At 42.5% G+C, this 20,285-nt stretch overlaps 1 protein-coding gene across 1 annotated transcript in view; it reads left to right on the top strand.

The window, feature by feature from the left end:
• The first annotated feature begins 12,234 nt into the window (after positions 1 to 12,234).
• The window catches only part of CHN2 (chimerin 2), a 289,049-nt gene continuing 280,998 nt past the window's right edge, over positions 12,235 to 20,285 (top strand). The window contains exon 1 of the mRNA XM_014786059.2: positions 12,235 to 12,953. Within this exon, the coding sequence (XP_014641545.2) occupies positions 12,905 to 12,953 (49 nt within the window). The 5' untranslated portion in view covers positions 12,235 to 12,904. The remainder of the gene's footprint in view (positions 12,954 to 20,285) is intronic.

Consider the following 20,285-nt stretch of genomic DNA (forward strand, 5'->3'; position numbering starts at 1 on the left):
ATTGTTATTTTGGCAAAAGATATGAAAAGGCAATTTGCAAAAGAAGAAATACAAATGACTAATGGACATAAGCAAAAATTTTAATCTCACTAGTAATCAAGTAGATACAAATTAAAACAGCAATGAGAAACCATTTTTTCCTAGCAAATTTGAATTTAAAAACATGTTCTAGGGCCGGCTCCGTGGCTTAGCGGTTAGGTGCGCGCGCTTTGATGCTGGCGGCCTGGGTTCGGATCCCGGGGGCGCCCCGAGGCACCGCTTCTCCGTCCAACGTGAGGCCGAGTCCCACGTACAGCAACTAAGAAGGATGTGAACCTATGACATGCAGCTGTCTGCTGGGGCTTTGGAGGGAAAAAAACTGAATAAATAAAATCTTTAAAAAAAAAAAAAAAAAAAAAAAAACATGTTCTAATTCTCGATTTCAATATGTGTGTGGTGAGTCCTGGAATGAATGTAAATTGAGACAATTTTTCTAGAAGGCAATTTTATCAAGGGCTTCAAACATTTTCATAGCCTTTGACAACGCTCAGCCATTGCTCTACTCCAGCAGACACCACTCACATTGTATTTTGAATTTGAACCATTTATGTAGAATACACTGTGTCTGGTACCCTCTAGAGTTGTGCAGCTGGTGGCCCTGCCATTGACATGCTTAACTCACAGAAATCAAGCGTAAGAAAATAAACAGAAAGGCACCTACAGACTTATGTGCAAGGATTTTTATCCCAGCATAATTTACCAAAAACAAAACTGTGGCACAATTTATATTTCAATCAATAGAGGAATAATGAATTAAGTTATTGTAGATTTATACAATGGAATTTTATATATCCACTAAAAGTCACATTAAGAATGCATAATGACATGGGGAAGTATTCATACAGCTTCATTCCAGAATGAAGGTAGCTTTCTTATTGTCTCCCATTATAAAAGTAAAATATAATCATTTAAAAAATTACACAGTATAGAAAAATTAAAGTAGTCATAATAATTTCAACACACAAAGATAGCCACTTTTGATATAGGTCCTAACAAAGTTTTTTCCACATATATTCATATTCTTACATAACATAAACTGCAGAAAGCACACTGCTAAATTGCTAATCCCCACAGGGAGAAAAATACAACAAAAGTATTAAAGTACTTATTCATACTGGTAGGAATATGGACTTTTTTTTCCTTTTGCTTATCTCTTGTTTTCCCTCTAACATGTCTACAGTTAGATAACATAAATAACATAAATGCTGTAAATGATTTGATATTAAGCTAACTTATGACTATTTCTTTCAGTGCTTTGAATACAGAATATTAAAAAAATAGACCTAAGTATGTATTCCTTTTGCGAAATGAGAAATAACACTCATTAATCACTTTGCCGTCTTCCTCTTAATGAAGACATGCAAATGCATATGCAAACAAGCTGAACTTCTATTATGAGACTATGACAGGATGCTCTGCAAAAGAGAAGGTAATGATAGAGTTCGAAAAATAGAAAGGCAGAGGAAGGTTAGCAGTGGTGGAAGATTTCTATTCTGAATGCCTTAAAAGAATTGTATGAGCCTGATAGTGTTCTGTCTAACAATGACAAAATAAGATCACAAACAGCATTAAAAAACGAAAGCTGGTCATTGTGGTATGACACACAGAGTGTAACAGAATGGGGTTATGAAGACGCAGATCAAAATGAAAATGTATGAAGTGTAATATTGTTCAGATTTCTCCCTAAGTCTTGCCAGATCATCATATTCAACTACTTGACAAGTGCAGTCAATATTACCCACGTATAACCCTAGGGTATTTTTATCCAATATCACACATTTGGATCAAAACTGAAAAAGTCAGTTCAACATTCAAACATTTTGTCTACACAATTCCATACATTCTCACGTCTAGGAATACAAATTGAGTAAACTCAATGTCCCTCAAGATCATCAGCGTTCAATAGAAAAGACCTTAATGTCACAAGAGAGTATGCAATATGTAGGTTCTTGATATAACTGTCCCAAAGAGAATTGGAGCTAGGCTTATAGAGAATTAAATTCCTTGGACAGGGCAGTAGAGAATATCAGACAGCATGCTATTGTGTTAATTCTGTTCCTGCTCTTTTGTGTAGAAAATCAGGACAGCCTGCTGCCTTGAAATGGCTTTGGAAACCAGAACGAAGATAAACATTCAGTTGGATTCCACAAACATTTTTGAAATTCTGTTATAGGAAAGGTTCTTGAGTTAGGGAAGGGAGATGCAAAAATGGCAAAGCACCATTGCTGCTCTCCAGAATCTTCCCGTCACATGAGATAGCCAGGTAGAAAGAAAACTGCAAAACATGGCTAAATTTTTCAAAAGGCTGAATTGGTGGTATAGACACAGGAAAAGGAGATTAAAGGACAGTCCCCAAAGAGGGGCTGTGGTCACCATTACAGTGATCATAAGCCTTGCCACTCAAGGCAGGGCTCGTGAGAGCTTGTAAGAGACGCAGACACTCAGCCCCATCCCCAGACCTCCAGAATCAGAACCTCTGAGGGTAGGACCTGGTTTTAACAGCCCTCCAGCTAATATTTATAGGTTCTAAAGTTTGAGAAGCAGCATTGCTTTGAAATACAGACACTTGCGATGTAAGAGGACATGATCCTTCCTGTTGCTCACGTTAAGCCTTTAATAACACAACGTTAAAATCAATGATTACACATGCTCATTATAGAAAAATTAAAAAATCTGGAGGAATACAAAGGCGAAAAAAAAATTATCCTTATGAATTATTAGTCAGGATTCTCCAGAGAAATAGAACAATAAGATATATATGTGTGTGTATATATATATACATATTATATGTGTATATATTCATGCCAATATATATTGGCTTGTGTGAATTCCTTTATTTATTTATTTTTGTGTGTGTGCGTGTGTGAGGAAGATCAGCCCTGAGCTAACATCCATGCTAATCCTCCTCTTTTTGCTGAGGAAGACCGGCTCTGAGCTAACATCTATTGCCAATCCTCCTCCTTTTTTTTTCCCGCAAAGCCCCAGTAGATAGTTGTATGTCCTAGTTGCACATCCTTCTAGTTGCTGTATGTGGGACGCAGCCTCAGCATGGCCAGAGAAGCGGTGCGTTGGTGCGCACCCAGGATCCGAACCCAGGCAGCCAGTACCGGAGCGTGCGCACTTAACCACTAAGCCATGGGGCTGGCCCCAGTGAATTCCTCTACATATGGAGGCTTTTGCTAATGGAGGCTGGTAAGGCCCAGATCTGCAGTGTGTGTCAGCAAACTAAAGACCTAGGAGAGCTGATGGTTTGTTTCCAGTCCAAAGGCCAATTGGATTAAAACCCAGGAAGAGCCAATATTTCAATTCAAGTCCAAAGGCAAGAAAAGAGCTGATGTCTCATTCTGAAGGCTGTCAGGAAGAATTCTCTCTTATTCAAGGGAGGGTCAGCCTTTTTGTTCTAGTCAGGAGTTCAACTGATTAGGTGGGCCACCCGTATTAGGGAGGGCAATCTGCTTTATTCAGTCTACTGATTTAAGTGTTAATCTCATCCACAAACATCCTCACAGAAACACCTGGAATAATGTTTGACCAAATATCTGGGTACCCTATGGCCCAGTCAAGTAGACATAAAATTGACCATTATCCCAGAATTAGCCACTGTAAACATTTTGGTTTATTTCACTAGCCAGCCTTTCAGTTTCAACCCTGAGGAATGGGAGTTTTTGTGGATGAGGATACATTCTTTGGGTACAAAGAGTAGCTAAAATACTTTTACCTCCTTGCAGCTGCCACCATTGGAAGTGGAGGGCAGGTGCGTTCACCTATGATACCACCTCTTTCTGCCCAAGCTGAGGGTTTCATTTTCATACATTCATAACACATAAGAAGTGGAGGGTTTTTTTTTTCCCCAATTTTTCTAGCTGTGGCGTGAAGTATTTCTCTGGCATAAACATTACCCTTCAACCCCATCTGAGCTGAAAATCCCATTTCTAATCTTCTTTCTGATTGAGAAATGATAGAGTGGATTTGCTGGGAAACATCTGCCTCGCTGACAGCTGGCTGCTCTTGTGGGGGTGGCCCTAAAGTAAATGCACATTGTTTATGCTTATTCATCGAGAAGTATATTTTAAAAATTATAATGCGGACTAAAATGTGAAGAAGAATCGCCCCCATGTTGATTAAGAAATTTTAGTCCTAATGTTAGATTATAGTATTCTATTTTCTTACATTGAGATGGCTGTGGTTACAGTCTTATAAAAGGTCTTGACAAGAATTCAATTCTCTCTTCTTCCTTTATGACCAGAGACAGTCCTTGCAAAATCATGGAGCAATAGTAGCCCTCGCCATTCCCAGCTGACCCCTTTGACAGTACAATCTCTTCTCCAAATCCTATCTTTCCCATCAGTGGTTCCAAACCTCAGCAGCACAGTGGAATCACCTGGGAGTTTTAAAAAATACTGATGTTTGGTTCTGACCCCCAGAGATTTCAATTTGATTGTTCTAGGGTGCAGTCTGGGCAATGGGATTTCTACAAGCCTTCTGGGTGATTCTGATGTGCACCCAGAGTTGCGAACCTCTGCCCCAGGACCCTTGTTATTCGGAGTGTGGTGATGCAGCGTCCGCATCACCTGGGAGCTTGTTAGAAATGCAGGCAAAGGGCCTGCCCCACACCTGCTGAATCTGAAGCCGCATTTTAATAAGACCTCTGTGTAATCTGCAGCCACAGTAAAGGTTGCATAGCCCTGTCCTGTGTATTGGTTCTTCGCCTTGCTATTAAAATCAGCTTTTGGGATAGGGAAGCCCACTCAGGTAAAAATAGTTATTTGTTTTAATGGTGATTGGATTCTGACAGGTGTTCACAGCACTGTTTGATGAAGTCAAGAAGTGGAAGTTCTAATTATGGAAATTCCAGTATCTGGACGCTGGAAAGGATGGAGTTTTTGATCAGGGAGCGTTCTTGGTCCTTTGAAATCCCTTCACTTGGGCAGATACCTTCTTAGTCACCCTAACACGTTGCCTGTTCCTGCCCAGGCCCTTAGAGTCAGAGAACAAGTCTGTGAGTTCTGCCGAATGTTCGTGTTTCAGGAAAGGAAAACGAGTACCCTTCTAGGTTCAAATAGAAAATCGTAAGTGTTTAAAGCAAAGAAGATGTAGTTTAAATACTTGCTTTCTCACCGAGGTAAAGGCTCAAGCAGGAAAATATTTACCAAAACAGCAGAAAGCAACTTCGAACAAAAACTAAAGGGTAAATTTTCTTTTAGTGTGTTCTGAAAAGAATCAGCCAAAGCTGGGTTCAAATGGATGCTTGTAACCTTGATAAATTATGTACTCTCTCTCATTTTTGGTTTTCTTAACCAAATAAAGTGGGGATGATAATACCTCCCACTAGGGTTGTCTTGCACTCTGATTAAGACATAAGTTTTCTGGCCTCAGTTTCCCCAAATGGAAAATGGAGATCATGATTCTCACTTCAAGGTTGTCATGAGTTATGATAATGTGTACAGAGAGTCGAGCATGGTCCTGGCACACAGTGAATGATTATTATGTGGAAGGTGGTTTTTCTATATCACTAGTGGCAGGGAATGTGCTGAGAGTGGTAATAAAAGTAATAAAAGGGTTTTTTCCCCCTTTATCTTATAGGGGCCAGATGTGCCAGAGAGACTAAGTAACCTGCCAATACTCTTACACTGAACCCTACTTTCAAATTCTACCAGGATTTTTATCCAAGGAGGCTATGGGGGAAATGTCCCAATGTGAGGCATTACCATCTTGTATGGGGTGTTTGTGAGTGTGTGTGTGAGAGAGAGAGAGAGAGAGACAGAACTTGAGTTTTCTTTTTTATATTCTGATATACTCTCCCCCTGGCAACATCCACTCTCTCCCCAGAAACTACTACAGTTAAAAAGTACTTGCTGTACATTAATATTATCGAGTACACTAATACCATTGTCTTTCACATAGAGATGAGGTATTACTCTCTCCATTTTAGCAGATAAGGAGACTAAGAATGAGAAAAGTTAAGTTCCTTGTCCAGGGTCACCAGATGGTGCACAGCAGCATCAGGATTTGAACTGGGATTTATCTCCGAAGCCCAGGCCTCTCTCTTATGTCTTATATCCTCCCATACAGGTGCTGTAACATAGGGGTGGCAGGTAGAGATGAAAGTGACTTTTGCATCAGACTATTATACTTCTAGACTATGCTGGAAAAGTGGGTGTAAGCACACCATGCTTTGCTCTAAGCACCAGACACCCAGAACTCCTAACTGGGCTTCTAATATCACATCTATTATTTCATTGGGTCCTCACAAACTCTGTGAAGTACGTATTCTTAACCCCTTTTTAAAGATCAGGGAACTAAGATTGAGTAACTTGTTCAAGGCCACACAGCTAATAAATGATGAACTAGGATTGAATCGACTCTCTCTGATTCCATAGACTCACATTAAATTTTTCAAAATGGCTTCTTCATGCCTCATCTTACAAACAAATCTGGAATATTTGCAAAAGGCTAAAATATGGTTTCTATATCAAAATATTGGCCTAAATATTGTCTGTTAGCTTTCTTCCAATGCCCATTTACCCTCCCTCCTTAAAAAAATTAAAAATGTTTTTTCTGTTTTGTTGTTGAATCTATAGCTGCCACAGGGAAAGAAATGAAAATATTGATTCAGAACTTTTTCTGGGGGGTGAGGACACAGACCATTTAGACTATCTGCTTGGTTCTCTGAGCTGACAAGCTAAATCTGTGGATGAGAAAATGCCAGTTATCTAGAAATAGACTTAGGGGCTTGATTTTGGAGGTTTTGTTAAAAAAAAAATCCGCTGAAAAGAAAATCGATACCAGCATGAATATTACCTATAATTCCCAATTAGAGGTCATTTCTGTAGCTTAAAACTTTGTCCCAGATGAAGTGCAAATGTCCCATGAAGGGGTGGAGGGTATCACCCTGTAGGATGGTTCAGGCAAGGATGTAGTTTTTCTCGTATCTTTCTTCCCAGGGCCTAGCATACTTCCTGACACATAGTGAGTACTCAATAAACATTACTGAGTGAATTTATGAATGCATAAATGAATGAACAGTTAGCAGAGAATAGATCCATAGGACACTTTTATGAAAGCAAATTTTGATAGTAAAAGAGCATAAAGCCATAGGTACCCAGAAAACACGAAAAACAAATTCACTGCACATTTTTGCCCAGCGCCGGCCTAGAGCTCTCTTCACTTCAGTTTATCCCAGATTTCTCTTAGGACACTGAGGGCAGAAAAGATTTCTGTAATCTAAAATGTCAGGGAACTAAGCCAGAAGTTGCAATATGCAGAAGAAAGTATATTCAACGAGTTTCTGAACTCTACCATGAATTTCTGAACTCTGATTTTTTTTTCTTTTTTAGAAAGAAAAGACCTCATCTCTCTCCCTCTCTCTCTCTGAGTGTGTCTTTCAAGTCAGAGAGGTTGTAGCTAACGGCATGGCGTACGTGTGTGCATGTGCGTGTCTGACCCTCCTAAGGTAAGTGGCCAAATAGAAAATTCGGGGTGATACCCCTGGACCCTTCTGCACCTCAGTGGGGAGATTCAGAAACGCCTTGCTTGCGGTGTGTGTCGCCACTAGGGGTCCCCAGCAGCAGGCGATGTGCACTGGGAATTGGGTAGCTGAGGCGGCCTCCCTTTGTCTGCACCCCAGGTATGGACTCCTTTTGTTCACAGGCAGGGCTGTTACCTGCAGCATCTGAGCTGCCTGCTGGGTAACCCCACCCTGGGCTGCCTGTGCACCCCTTCTGAGGAAATAGAGTGTTTCTCAGCCTCTGCCTCTAGTTATGCCTGACATTACCTCCGAAGAGCCAATGTTTTCTCTTTAACAGGACTAGGTATCTTTGTATTAAAAACACGGCTTAAACTACAAAGGGAAATTGTTCTCACTACAACAAAGAGTATATCGATGTTGAGAAATTGATGGCCAAAGGACCAATTTTCAGGGTACAGTAAAGTATTTGCCATAAAATATTTAAAGCTAGTTGACAAATAGCCCCACTATTCTCCCGTGAATGCCTGCCACTGGATTAATCTTGAAAGTAAGGAATATTTCATTCTGTGTTTAGCACAGAGAAAAGGAATGACCTTCACAAAGAAACACCCTGGAGTACCTGAAATGTGGGAGCCCAGCTCCAACCACAACAGCCATGTTCACCCTGTGGTATTTTCATGTCTGCTTTTAAACTTCAAAGGAACAGTAAAGCAAAAATAAACAAATTACAGTAACATGAGAGCTACTCTGTAAACAATAAATGACACAAGTTGTAACAGCCGGTGAAGGGGGGATGGAGATTGCAAACATTCGCTCCATCAAAATTTTATGCTTGCTTTTTCATCAATTCAGTTTTTCTTCTTCACAGCACAATAGTGTGTCCTTACACGCTCATCAACTTCTTTTGGTGGTCCAGATGTGTTACTCGTCATATTGTTGCCTAGTGGTCACAGCTACTGATGGGAAAAGAAATTGACGTACATGAGAACCATTTATAGCTTTATTAGTTCCTTAGTTGACTCACTTATTCAACGACTATCTATTGAGCACCTATTGTCTGCAAAGCATGGCAGAGAATACGAAGGCTGGCCAGACAAGGATCCACCCTCAGGAAGCTTTTAATGGAGTAGAGAGATAAAATATGTTCCAAAATTACCACTAAACCAAGACAGAGGTGCCGGCCCGGTGGCTTAGCGGTTAAGTGCACGCGCTTCGCTACTGGCGGCCGGGGTTCGGACCCCTGGCGCGCACGGACGCACCGCTTCTCCGGCCATGCTGAGGCTGCATCCTACATACAGCAACTAGAAGGATGTGCAACTATGACGTACAACTATCTACTGGGGCTTTGGGGGAGGAAAAAAAGGAGGAGGATTGGCAATAGATGTTAGCTCAGAGCCGGTCTTCCTCAAACACACAAAAAAATAAAATAAATAAAACAAGACAGAGCACCTGCCAATTGAGAAGTACAGAGGAAAGACTAGAGGAATTCAACAGAAGGAGAGCTGGTTTCTGGCTGCAGGATCAGGGAGGATTCTCCAAGATGACACATTCTACTTGAACCTTCACAACATGCAGGGTGCCCGGCAGAGAGGGCACGGGAAAAGGCCAGTGCTGCCAGCCCCAAGTGGGACAGGGCACAGTGAGAAAGGGTTGCATCTGGGAAGGGGACAACAGGAAATGTGTTTGGAAAGGGGAAGTGAGAAGGCTTTAAATGCTAAGGTAGCATGAAAGCTAAGGAAAAACAAATGATAATTTTTTTTTTTTTTGAGGAAGACCAGCCCTGAGCTAACATCTGCCAATCCTCCTCTTTTTTTTTTTTTTTTTGCTGAGGAAGACTGGCCCTGGGCTAACATCCATGCCCATCTTCCTCTACTTTATATGGGATGCTGCCACAGCATGGCTTGACAAGCGGTGCGTCGGTGCGCGCCCAGGATCTGAACCGGCAAACCCTGGGTTGCCGCAGCAGAGCGTGCACACTTAACCGCTTGCACCACTGGGCCAGCCCCAACAAATGATAATTTTTAATCCTAAATAGACCAAATTATCAACAAAATTCCTTTCATCCCATAAGTCTCTTAACATTTAGAGAAAGAAGGTAGAAATGTCTTTAACAAACCCCACTTTTCAACAGAGATCTAAGATCTTTGTAGCACCAATATTATTCCCTTTTCCACTGGCAAATAGGCATTACCTAGAATTAATGCCATACATGAATGAATAAAATATATGAACTAATTTTCTTAGGTTCATTTGGAGAAGTGCTTGGAAGGCCCACAAACAGCTTCCCTGAGCCTACTGAGGAGGGGGTTAGCATCTTGTTTCAGCCACCTCCCGCTAATTTAGTGATGTTAAACATTTTGCAAAGAGCAGCGAACCTTTAAAAGGTCTCTGAATCTAAGAAAAATGATAGTGAGTGATCATGCCTGCTGAGTTTTCTCCATTGGTTGTGGCTTTACCAATCCAAATTATTGATCAGCTTTCCGATTTTAGTTCTGAACCTAGAGCTTTCCATTTGTTCTTCAAAAGACTAGGCCTCAGAGTTCCCATCGATCTCCTACCAACAAGCTAAGTCTGCCCTGTCACCCTGTTTCTATTCAGCAAGCATATTTGCTGGCCTTGTATCCTTCTTCTGGTCTCTGGACCCGGTGGAAAAAAAATTAGTATCTGTCTTATTCTACTTTTATACAGCACAGGGTGGTCTTGGGGTGGTGCCTTCACAGCAAATGCCCTTCTGGCCCTTCATCTGTCAATTTGGGATAATAAAAGTAATCTATTTCAAAGGGCCATGCTTTACTTTTTCTAACTAATAACTGTACAGCTCTATGAAGGTAAATATTATCATCTAAACAGCAGAAATAGAATTTGACATCCTTTTGTGAGACTTCGGAGATGAATAATGAAACCTGTTGCATATTGCTCGATTTGGCACAAGAAAGATATAAACCTTGGGCTGAAGATTAGACATCTCCCCCAGTAGAACAAGTCACTGCTGATTAGTTATCTCCAAGACGCAATAGAAAAAGCAAAAGTTGTGCAAATCGTAGATTCGATCTTTCAAGTGAACAACTTACAATCACTTACGGAGCACGAACTTTATGCCAGGTACACTGTGGCTTTACATATATCATCTCATTTAATCTTCACAATACCCAAGTTATCAGGATTTTGGTTGCAGGTGGAGAAACTGAGGCTCAGTGAGTGTAAGTAATTTGCTTAAGGTCACATAGCCAGTATGTGGCAGAACCAGAGTTTGAATCCAAGTGTTGTCTTCTTCAAAGCCCAGAGGGTGACAACCCTACTAGGTGACATAGCCAAGTCAGATAGTCCACCTTTTAAAGATCTGGAGGGATAAGGACGTAGATTACTAGTCAAACCAGTAGATGTTGCCCTTGGTCAGAACTGTGGGAAAACAGGAAATTCCATTCTGATAGAGAGGTCAAGGTTATGATGGGCCATATGTCCCTGAACGGCTCCAGATGAGGCTGCATCAAGGCTGCATTGCACAAAAAGAGGGAAAAGGGGGGGTCTTGGGGGTACTTAGGTTTCCTCATACCAGGCAGGAAGGTTTCCAGTTCCATGTAGACAAGGGTCAGGAAGACTCAGTATGACTGGAGAGTGGTCATGAGCCCTCAACTATTCAGAAAACTGCGTTTTAAAAAATGAGCCTTCTTGGGAAGACACGCTGGGATGGCATCCTGGACGGAATTAAAAAAAAAAAAGTTTAAATCAACTAGCAAGTGTGACATGGGTGCATATTGTGATTATTCAACATTTATTATTCACTGCATGTTAGGTGCTTGGTTGATGTGGACCCCCTAGGACTGGCTGCTGTTCCTGTGTCACTCCTGATAATTTTTAAATTGACGATGTCCTTTTAACCATGTTTTTAAAAATTGAACTGCCCCGATGTGAACACTTTCCACTTTGCTACATAATGAGAGTACTTTCATTCCTTTAATGTTTGCTTTTTCCTTTGATTTAACAATTTCTGTTCAAATTTCACAGTTTTCTGTTGCTTCAGGATTCACAGAACCGATTACCCTGCTGGGAGCGTGAAATAGCCTTAAAAAAAAAATCTGGATGATGTTTCCTCCTGGTGAACTTAATTTAGGTTTAAATACAGGGGGAAGGTACACACCTTGCGCTCCAGTCTCTTTCTCTCACACACCTAAGCAGTTCCTTATCCTGAAAGGGCACAGTCGGACCTCCCGCCGAGTCTTTTGTGACGATCCTTTGCAATTCGAAGTCGGAGAACATTTCTCTTTGACATCAGGCTTTGTGTGGGCCTGATGACATACGTATTTGTAACGTCTCTATTTCTTTGAAGGCCAACCTCAAAAGACCAGTAGACCCTTCGGGCATTGTTCGTGGCTGGGGTACTTAAGTGCAGCTGGATTTTGCTAGCTGGGTGTTTTGAGGGTGTTTTAGGAAACGCACCTTCTTGCAGGGCAGGGATCATCAGCTCCAGAGCAACAAAGGACAATTTGGAGGGCAGTGGAAGGAGCGCTCCACAGCCGCTCTGGCATCCCAGGCCTGGTTCTGCCTAACATCATGTCCTTAATGACCCCGCCTTCGCCCTCTGGATCCCACCCTGGCTGTCTCGCTGCTCCTTAGTCTGTCCAGGAGCAGCGAGCCCCACTACCTTCCCCCCCACACCCTACTCTCTTCAAACCCTTGGAGCAGCGCTGCGCACGGCAGCCGCGCTCGGCCCGCCCCCCCCGGCGGCCTCCCCAGCACCTCGGGGTCCAGCTCCCCGGTCCAGTGTGCCCCCGCCCTGCAGTCCGCATTCCCCCGCTCCTGTCCCCGTCGCAGGAGCTGTCAAGCCCGCAGCAGCTGAACCAGCCCCCGAGCTCCCCCGTCTCCTCTTCTTCCTTTGTGTGCGCGCGAGCAGAGTTGGGGCGGAGGGAGAAGGGGGAGGTCGCTCTGTCTGTCTGTCTCCCGCTGCCTTTGCCCGGGCTGCTCGAAGTGCCGCCGGGGAGTCGGGAGCCCAGGGGAGGGTGCCGGGAGCTGGCGGGGTGGCTCGGGGCCACCCGGGCGCCCTGGTCCCAGCCGCGCGCGGGGAAGCGCGGACCGCAGCTGGGGCTCGGCTGGAGCCACGATCAGTCCGCTCGGGCCGCCCCTCGGTCTCCCTCCGCTCCGACCTATCCCCCGACACCCGGAGAAAAGCTTGCAAAGGCGCCGAGAGGGACGGAAACCACAAATAAATAGCGGCGGCAGCAGCGCGTCATCTGGTGGAGCAGGAAGTGCAGGCAGAGTCCGGAGGCTGGTGCTTTCTGCGCGTCCCCAGGACTTTGCCATGGGCTGGGGGCCGCGGAGGCTGCGAGCGGCCAGGCGAGGGCAGCGGCGGCGGCGTCCGCACCGGGGCTGAGAGAGCAGCGACGCGCGGGGCGCGCGGAGATGGCAGCGTCCAGCAACTCCAGCCTGTCCGGCTCCTCGGTGTCCTCTGGTGAGTTTCAGCCCGTCGGGCGCGGCTGCTGTGCTGGGTCTCTCGACCCCTGCCCTCGCCCCGCACCCTGGAATGGATGGAGTCTACCTGTGGCCGTCCTGCCCGCTCTCTCGGAGTGAGGACAGGCGTCCGGTGTGACACTTGTTTGGTTTGCCGGCATCCTCGGTGCCCACAGCACCTCGGCGCCTGACATCTGACAGCGCAGAGGTGGGAGAGTGGTGGCGCCCTTAGGGTGCGGACGCGGGTATTCTGGGGATTCGGGGAGCAGCGGGCGAGAAGCGAAACGAGCGGGGCAGGCTCGCACTTTCTGGCGCAGCTGGAACCGGGGCTGGCGGGGCGGGGAAGGTGAGGGTGACGCTGGGCGCCCGGATCTGCTTGCCGTGCGGCGCCCACCACGCTGGATGCCCAAATTCAAGGGGGAAAGAAGCAAACCCTCGATCCTCGCAGACTTGATTTTCTTTGTTTGTTTCAGAAATTAGCTCTGTGGAGACACACGCTTGGGGCATGGGTTTGAGATAGAAGTAATGAAGGGCTCTGTCTTTCTCGTCCTGATTGAAGCGAGTTAGGGGACGGGAGGTCGAGCCTAGCCTCTGACAATTTGCCGGGTTACAAGTGTGTGTGTGTGATTTTCCTATATGGCCTCTTGGAATAGACTCTGTAATTTTACTTTCCAGGCATACATTTTTTTTTTTTTCAAGTGCGACTGAGCAAAGGGAGGGTGTCTTTCAGCTTTTCTATGGTTGATCAGCGAGTCTAATTGAAGAGAAAAAAATTGCTAATGAATCTGAAGGAGCAGGAATCAATAGAAGCAGACTTACTGGTTTCTGAGTATGACAGGTTTCTAATCAGAATGATGCATTAGGTAGAATTCTTTCTACCTCTCTGGTCATTGAAAACTTTAATGACAAACCCTAAAGGGATAGCTGATAAGACGTTTCCTGTAGTATACAGTATTCAGGGGTCAAGAAGGTCTTTAAGTCCTAATGGAAATGCTCCATATATTAATATTGCATTAATTCCTATTGTGTTTTTTTTTTATTACCCTAAAATTAAACTCAACGGAAGAAACACCTTGTTCGAGGCAGTGGACAGCAAGCTAGGCATAAAGGAACCGTATCTATAAATGTGTGACTAATTAAATCATAACATGCAAGGTGAATTGGGCTAAGGTGCGATTGTGATGTGACTCAAGGTGATCACTTGAAAGCCATCTGTTATCTTTTTGGCAGGTTTAGTTCCAGGGAAATGGGACTTCCTTTCTTGAGCTCTGCCAGCTAATCAAAAGCACAGCATTGTTAGGCCTATGATATAGTTCTGCTGGTAGCAGCCAATGGGGCAGAACAGTAATATCTTATTAAGAGCAGCAACAAGTTGACCGCCTGTGGTTTTAATTCTGAGAACTCAGCAAATGCTACAGCTTATTTTTAGTACCCCCAAACCACTGCTGCTGTTCTTCAATTCATTTTGGTTGACTAACATTGAATTTAAAATACAGTGACGTTGGCGTACGATTAGCATATGGTTATCCCTCTCAGAGAACTGCCCACTAGAAAATGAACTGGCACGGGAGAGGTGGCGAAGGGAAAGAAGAATGAAGAAAGGACAAGCAGGCAGTATTGCCACATAATTTACTGATGGCATACATTACAGATGCTGTGGCATCTGACTGTGTGGATCTTGATGTAGCTTAAGAAACCTGAGGGAAAAACCTAACTCAGCCTTAGGAAGAATACATGGGTTTGAAGCGGCACAAGTATAAGCTTCAGATGATGGTAATTGCTTTGCAGATAGGATAGAGTTGCTTATGATGGTTCTCTTTCCTGCTTTAGTTAACACTATTTTAAAGCCTAATGGAAACTGGGAAATTACGTGAAAGCTGAAATTTAAAAAGTGGCATAGATATATTATTTGATGTGAATCAACCTGGGCCATGGGCTTATATTGCCTAATTTACCAATTAATCAGGCACTTTGTCTTGAGAAATATGAGAACTGTGGTTCTTTTTAAGCACACTTACTGTCATGTGGATCATGAATAATTCAGATGACACAAGCAATTCACACCTGTGAGAGGTGTTGGGCAGGAAAGAATAGAGCCTGTTTGTGGTGACAGCTGGGTTCTCCCAGGCAAAGGTCAGAGTCTGAGAAATTAGGGCACTCCATCAATCTATTAATCACCATTTTGGAGGGCGTACTGTGTGCCAGGCAGTAAGTTATAAGCCTCAGCTTCAAGGAGGTTAAATGAGGAAGATAATTTTAGGATTCTTTCTAGCTCTGAAGTTCTGGTATTATTATCTTTGAGTTCTGGCTCCACCACTGACTAGTTGGGTAACTTGGGGTGAGTTATTTAGCTTCTCCAAGCCTCAGTTTCCTTATCTGTAAAGGAGGCTAATGCTAATAACAGGACCTACTTCATAGGAATGTTGTGGAGATTAAATGAGATAATGTGTGTGGAGCATTTAGCACAGGGTATGGCACTTAATAAGTGCTTGGTGTGAATAAATTTTGCTCCTTGGAGGAATGAAAAAGAAATCACTCATGGTTCAGACTTTAGGTGCAGAAATAAGTTTAGTACACATAAAACCTACCTCTTATATTGCATGTTAAATTTGATCTTGGAGTTTGAGCTCTATTAAACAAACATTTGTTAAGTCCCAAGTGTTTGGAATAGAAAGATGAATCAAGATCCTTTGCCTCCCTGTCCAGCAGCAGAGATGGACAAGCAAATAGCAATCTATGTTCCAGTTGGATAAAATGAATGAGGTGGAGGAGAGTGCAGGGAAGAGAGGATTACCTCAGTTTAGAGGAGTCAGTGGAAGGGACCTATGAGTTGGGCCTTGGAGGATGAGTCGGATTTTTCCAGAAAGCAGAGAGAGGGAAAAGCATTTCGGGAAGAGGGAAGAGCTTAGGCAAAGGCCTAGAGATAGGGAAGTTCATGGCCTAATTTTCAACTTCCTTTCTTAGGGCTAGTGATCCTCTTGCTCCGTGGTTCCCCTTCTCTGGACAGTTATGCTTACAGGCCCATAAGCAGCATTGTGCACAGAGCTGCCAGGTCACTTACTGCTGCTGCTGATGTAGGAGGTTTTCTCTCTGTTCAGGTAACAGTGGGTTTGATGTCGCAGCTCTACATTCCTTAGGACATATGTGGGTAATTGAGCACTGAGAAAGGAACAGTCAATTCTGTCATGTCCAGCATATGGAGAGGTGAACTTGAATAACATGGGTTAAACCTCTCTTAGAGGAATAGCTGTGGGAGGTTTAAGTTTGGTTGTGTTTGCACAGAGTAAAGATCTAATCATTTACTCAGTATTAACCTCAAGTTATCGGTCAGATTTTCCTGAGAATATGTTCTCGCTTGCTGTTGTTGAACCACATCACCCAAGTGTGTCATTTATTCTTCTACGTTGCCAACTGAGACATAACAAATGAAATAATCAGGTTAAAATTAATTTTTAAATACATTTTCTGAGAACTCCAGAAATTTTCTTCTGGAATATTCAATTATGTGTAAAAGAAATTGCTTTGCCTTTGTTTTAATGATAACTGCTGGTAATTAAATTTCACAATCACCTAGATTGGCAGGAAAGTTTGATCACCTTTATTATTTTAAATCGAAAAAAACCTCCCTGTCCTTAAGCCTTTAATCTAGCCTGTGGTACTTGATTATATTCTGAAATAAACACTGGTTGATTTCCAAAATAGTTTTCTTAATAATCATAGGTTATATTTGCTTTTATAATTTAAATAAGAACTTTTTGCATATTAGTAATGTGATTGCTGAATGGATAATTTCACAGAGTAAAGAAAAAAAAATCAAGTAAAGTAATAATAAAGAAGCTATGAGATGTTTTCCAGTAACTGAAGAAGGTAAAAAGTTAAATATTAAAGGGACCCCAGGGATAAGTTGTTAAGATTTTGAGAACATAAACACACTGTATTATAGAAATGAAAATGACATAGACTTTTTAAATTAAAATGCAAACGGAAATGCAAATCAAAACTACAATGAGATATCACCTCACACCTGTCAGAATGGCTATTATCAAAAAACCAAGAAATAGCAAGTGTTAGCAAGGATGTAGAGAAAAGGGAACCCTTGTGCGTTGCTGGTGGGAATGTAAACTGGTACAGCCACTATAGAAAACAGTATAGAAGTTCCTCAAAAAATTAAAAATAAAACTGCCATACAATCTGACAGTTCTGCTTCTGGGTATTTATCTGAAGAAAACAAAAACACTGATTCAAAAAGTTATATGTACCCCTGTGTTCATTGCAGCATTGTTTACAATAGGCAAGGTTTGAAAGCAACCTAAGCGTCCATTGATGGATGAATAAAGATATGGTGTATGTATACAATGGAATATTACTCAGCCACAAAAAAGAATGAAATCTTGCAATTTGCAACAACATGGATGACCTTGAGGGAATTATGCTAAGTGAAATAAGACAGAGAAAGACAAATGCCATATGATTTCACTCATATGTGGAATCTAAAACACAAAACAAATGAACAAACAAAACAAAACAAAATCAGACTCATAGTTACAGAGAACAGACTGATGGTTGCCAGAGGAGAAGGGCACTGGGGGGGGCAAACTGGGTGAAGGGGATCAAGAGGTACAAACTTCCGGTTATAAAATAAGTAAGTCGTGGGGATGTAATGTACAGCACTGGGAATGTAGACAATAATATTGTATTAACTTTGTAGGGTGACAGATGGTAACTAGACTTGTTGTGGTGATCATTTTGTAATATATATAAAATGTTGAATCGCCATGTTGCATACTTGAAACTAATATAATATTGTATGCCAATTATACTTCAAAAAACGCAAATGGAGAAAGATAAACATCAGTATTATGTGCCGAGTCATCCAAACTTTAATTGGGAAAAAGAACTTTCCTGAATGGATTGAGGGGTTTATTTCTCCAGACTCTATACAACAGGAATGTGGGCCTGGTAAATATAATCATGCTCTGCATAACAACGTTTCGGTCAATACCAGACCACATATACGACAGGGGTCTCATAAGATTAGTACCATATAGCCTAGGTGTGTAGTAGGCTATACTATCTAGGTTTGTGTAAGTACACTCTGATGTTCGCACAACGACGGAACCACCTAAGGATGCATTTCTCAGAACGTATGTCTGTCCTTAAGCGACACGTGACTGTAATGCTATTATCTGCTGTCTCACTGGTGTTGATCCTAGAGGTGATAAATAGGAATTTTCGTTATTCATTATTGGAGTGTCACAACCAGTGACATACAAATCTTCCATATTCCTAGATGTAGAAGGCAAAACTGAACTGTAATAATGCTGTCAAGACTTGGGTATGTGTAATTAGAAACTCCATGGCTCTAATACTACAAAACAGGATATCTTGGTTGAAAGAGACATTCATACTGAGAAGTCTAAAGAAGATGGACCTTTGGATTCTTCAGAAATGTTCAGTTATGTGTAAAAGAAATTTCTTTACCTTCATTTTAGTGATAACTGCTGGTAATTTAATTTCATAATCACCTAGAGTGGCGGGAAGATTTGATTACCTTTGTTATTTTAAATAGAAAAAAAACGACTATTTCCAAAAGAATTTACAGAGCTAAAATTAACCCTGAGAGAAGTCATTCACTCAGATGAGGAGTATTGTTCTTTGCTGTTTTTCTGGTGACCTTTTCACACCTCGTTTTAACTCATTAGATTTTCACTGTCCATTAGTGGTAACCCAGATGATCCCAGTGATACAGAGTCCGAGAGGGAAGGAGACTCTTCTTGAGCATGACTGCGTGTTTGATAAGGACTCCCCTGATTTGTGTACTTTTGCTAAAATGCCAGATCCCTGCCACTCCCACTAACCCTATGTTTTGAATGATCCTGTCATTTTTTCAACTTGTGGGGGATGCAAACACCGGGTATCTTCTGAGGCCAGTCTGTGCGGGGTTTTACTGGACAGTGTGTTCTCTGAGCTGCCACCTGAGGCTTGGCCCAAGTGTTGCTCCTGCTGAGGGCCGTCTGCTGCTCTGCAGGGTCTCCTGTTTTTGCACAATGCTGAAAATCACCGGACATTGGGTTTGGAAAACCTATACATGAGCAGTGTCATACTGGTATGTTTTGGAAAAGAGCTTTCTGCCAGAAGATCAAGATTCCTGTCAAGATAGTTAGATACAGAGAAAGAGAAACAGACCTAGTGATAGACATGTGATTAATAGCATCCATCTATCACCCACTGATCATTTATCTTTTATGAATGTATTCGCATTTCATGGCTTCTGAAATATGTCATTTAATTTTCAAAATGAATGGCTTTTTTTCTTCCTTCCTTTTTTTTTTTCTCTCTCTTTTTCTTCCTTTAGCTTTTCTCACCTGTTATTATGTTGGTCAGATTTCTGTTTAGAGATTTTGTCATAAATCCTGCATTTGGTCTACTTTACTGTTAGTAGTTTCCGAATCTTCTAAGCACCTTCCTGTTTCTCCTTCCATTTGCTCAGTGGGAAAGGAAGCTGGTATTCTGTTTCTCACGTGGATTCTGGTCAGAGGGTCTAGATGGACACCTGTATCTCTGGTGCAGTCTGGTTAATGTGACAGAACACACTCATGTGTCTCAGAGTTACTAACAAAAGCAGAAGTTTATTTCAAGTCTCCATGGCAAGGAAAACCCAGTTGGGAATGTGCTGGCCCCACAGATGGTCTGCTCTGCTGCGGGACCCATGTGGCTGCCACTGGGGTCTAAGGCTGAAGACCTGGCATGTGTGCGTTGCCAAGTGGCGATAAAACTTTTTCAGCTGTGCACCCAGGGAAAGCTATCCACCAGCTGCTTGTGCAAATAGCCTGCTTTTTCCCTCATTTATTATTAATCAAGCACCTTTCTGGGGGTCAATCTTTGAATATAGTCTTTACAGTACGGTCTAATTGCAGCATTGCCTTGCTTCAACAGTTTGGCCTGTCAAAGTCACCCAACCTCAGCCCATTTACAACATAACCTTAGCAGTATAAGGTGTTATGTTGAATCATGCGTTAAGTTCCCATAGACATTCTCTAATGAAGGCCTTCAATTAATAGCCTTATTTAAAATGTTGTAATCACCTTAGGTCAGAGGTTACAGTGATTAGATTCCTGGAGTTGAGATATCACCTACACATTGTGCAGGCGCCAATCACTCCTGGCCTTGGTGGGCCTGATGGGGAGAGCACTTTTTCAAGAAGAGAGGCTGGATGCTAGTTGCCTGGCAGATCAACTAGATCTGGAGAAACAGTCTGTTTCCTTGAGCTTGTGAGAGATCCCACATTCTGAAATGTATCTTCACTGGATATTGTAGGAAGAGCCCTAAACTT

The sequence above is a fragment of the Ceratotherium simum genome, chromosome 1 (genome assembly GCF_057802395.1).
Source record: "Ceratotherium simum simum isolate JZ-2026a chromosome 1, ASM5780239v1, whole genome shotgun sequence".
Taxonomy (NCBI): Eukaryota; Metazoa; Chordata; class Mammalia; order Perissodactyla; family Rhinocerotidae; genus Ceratotherium; species Ceratotherium simum.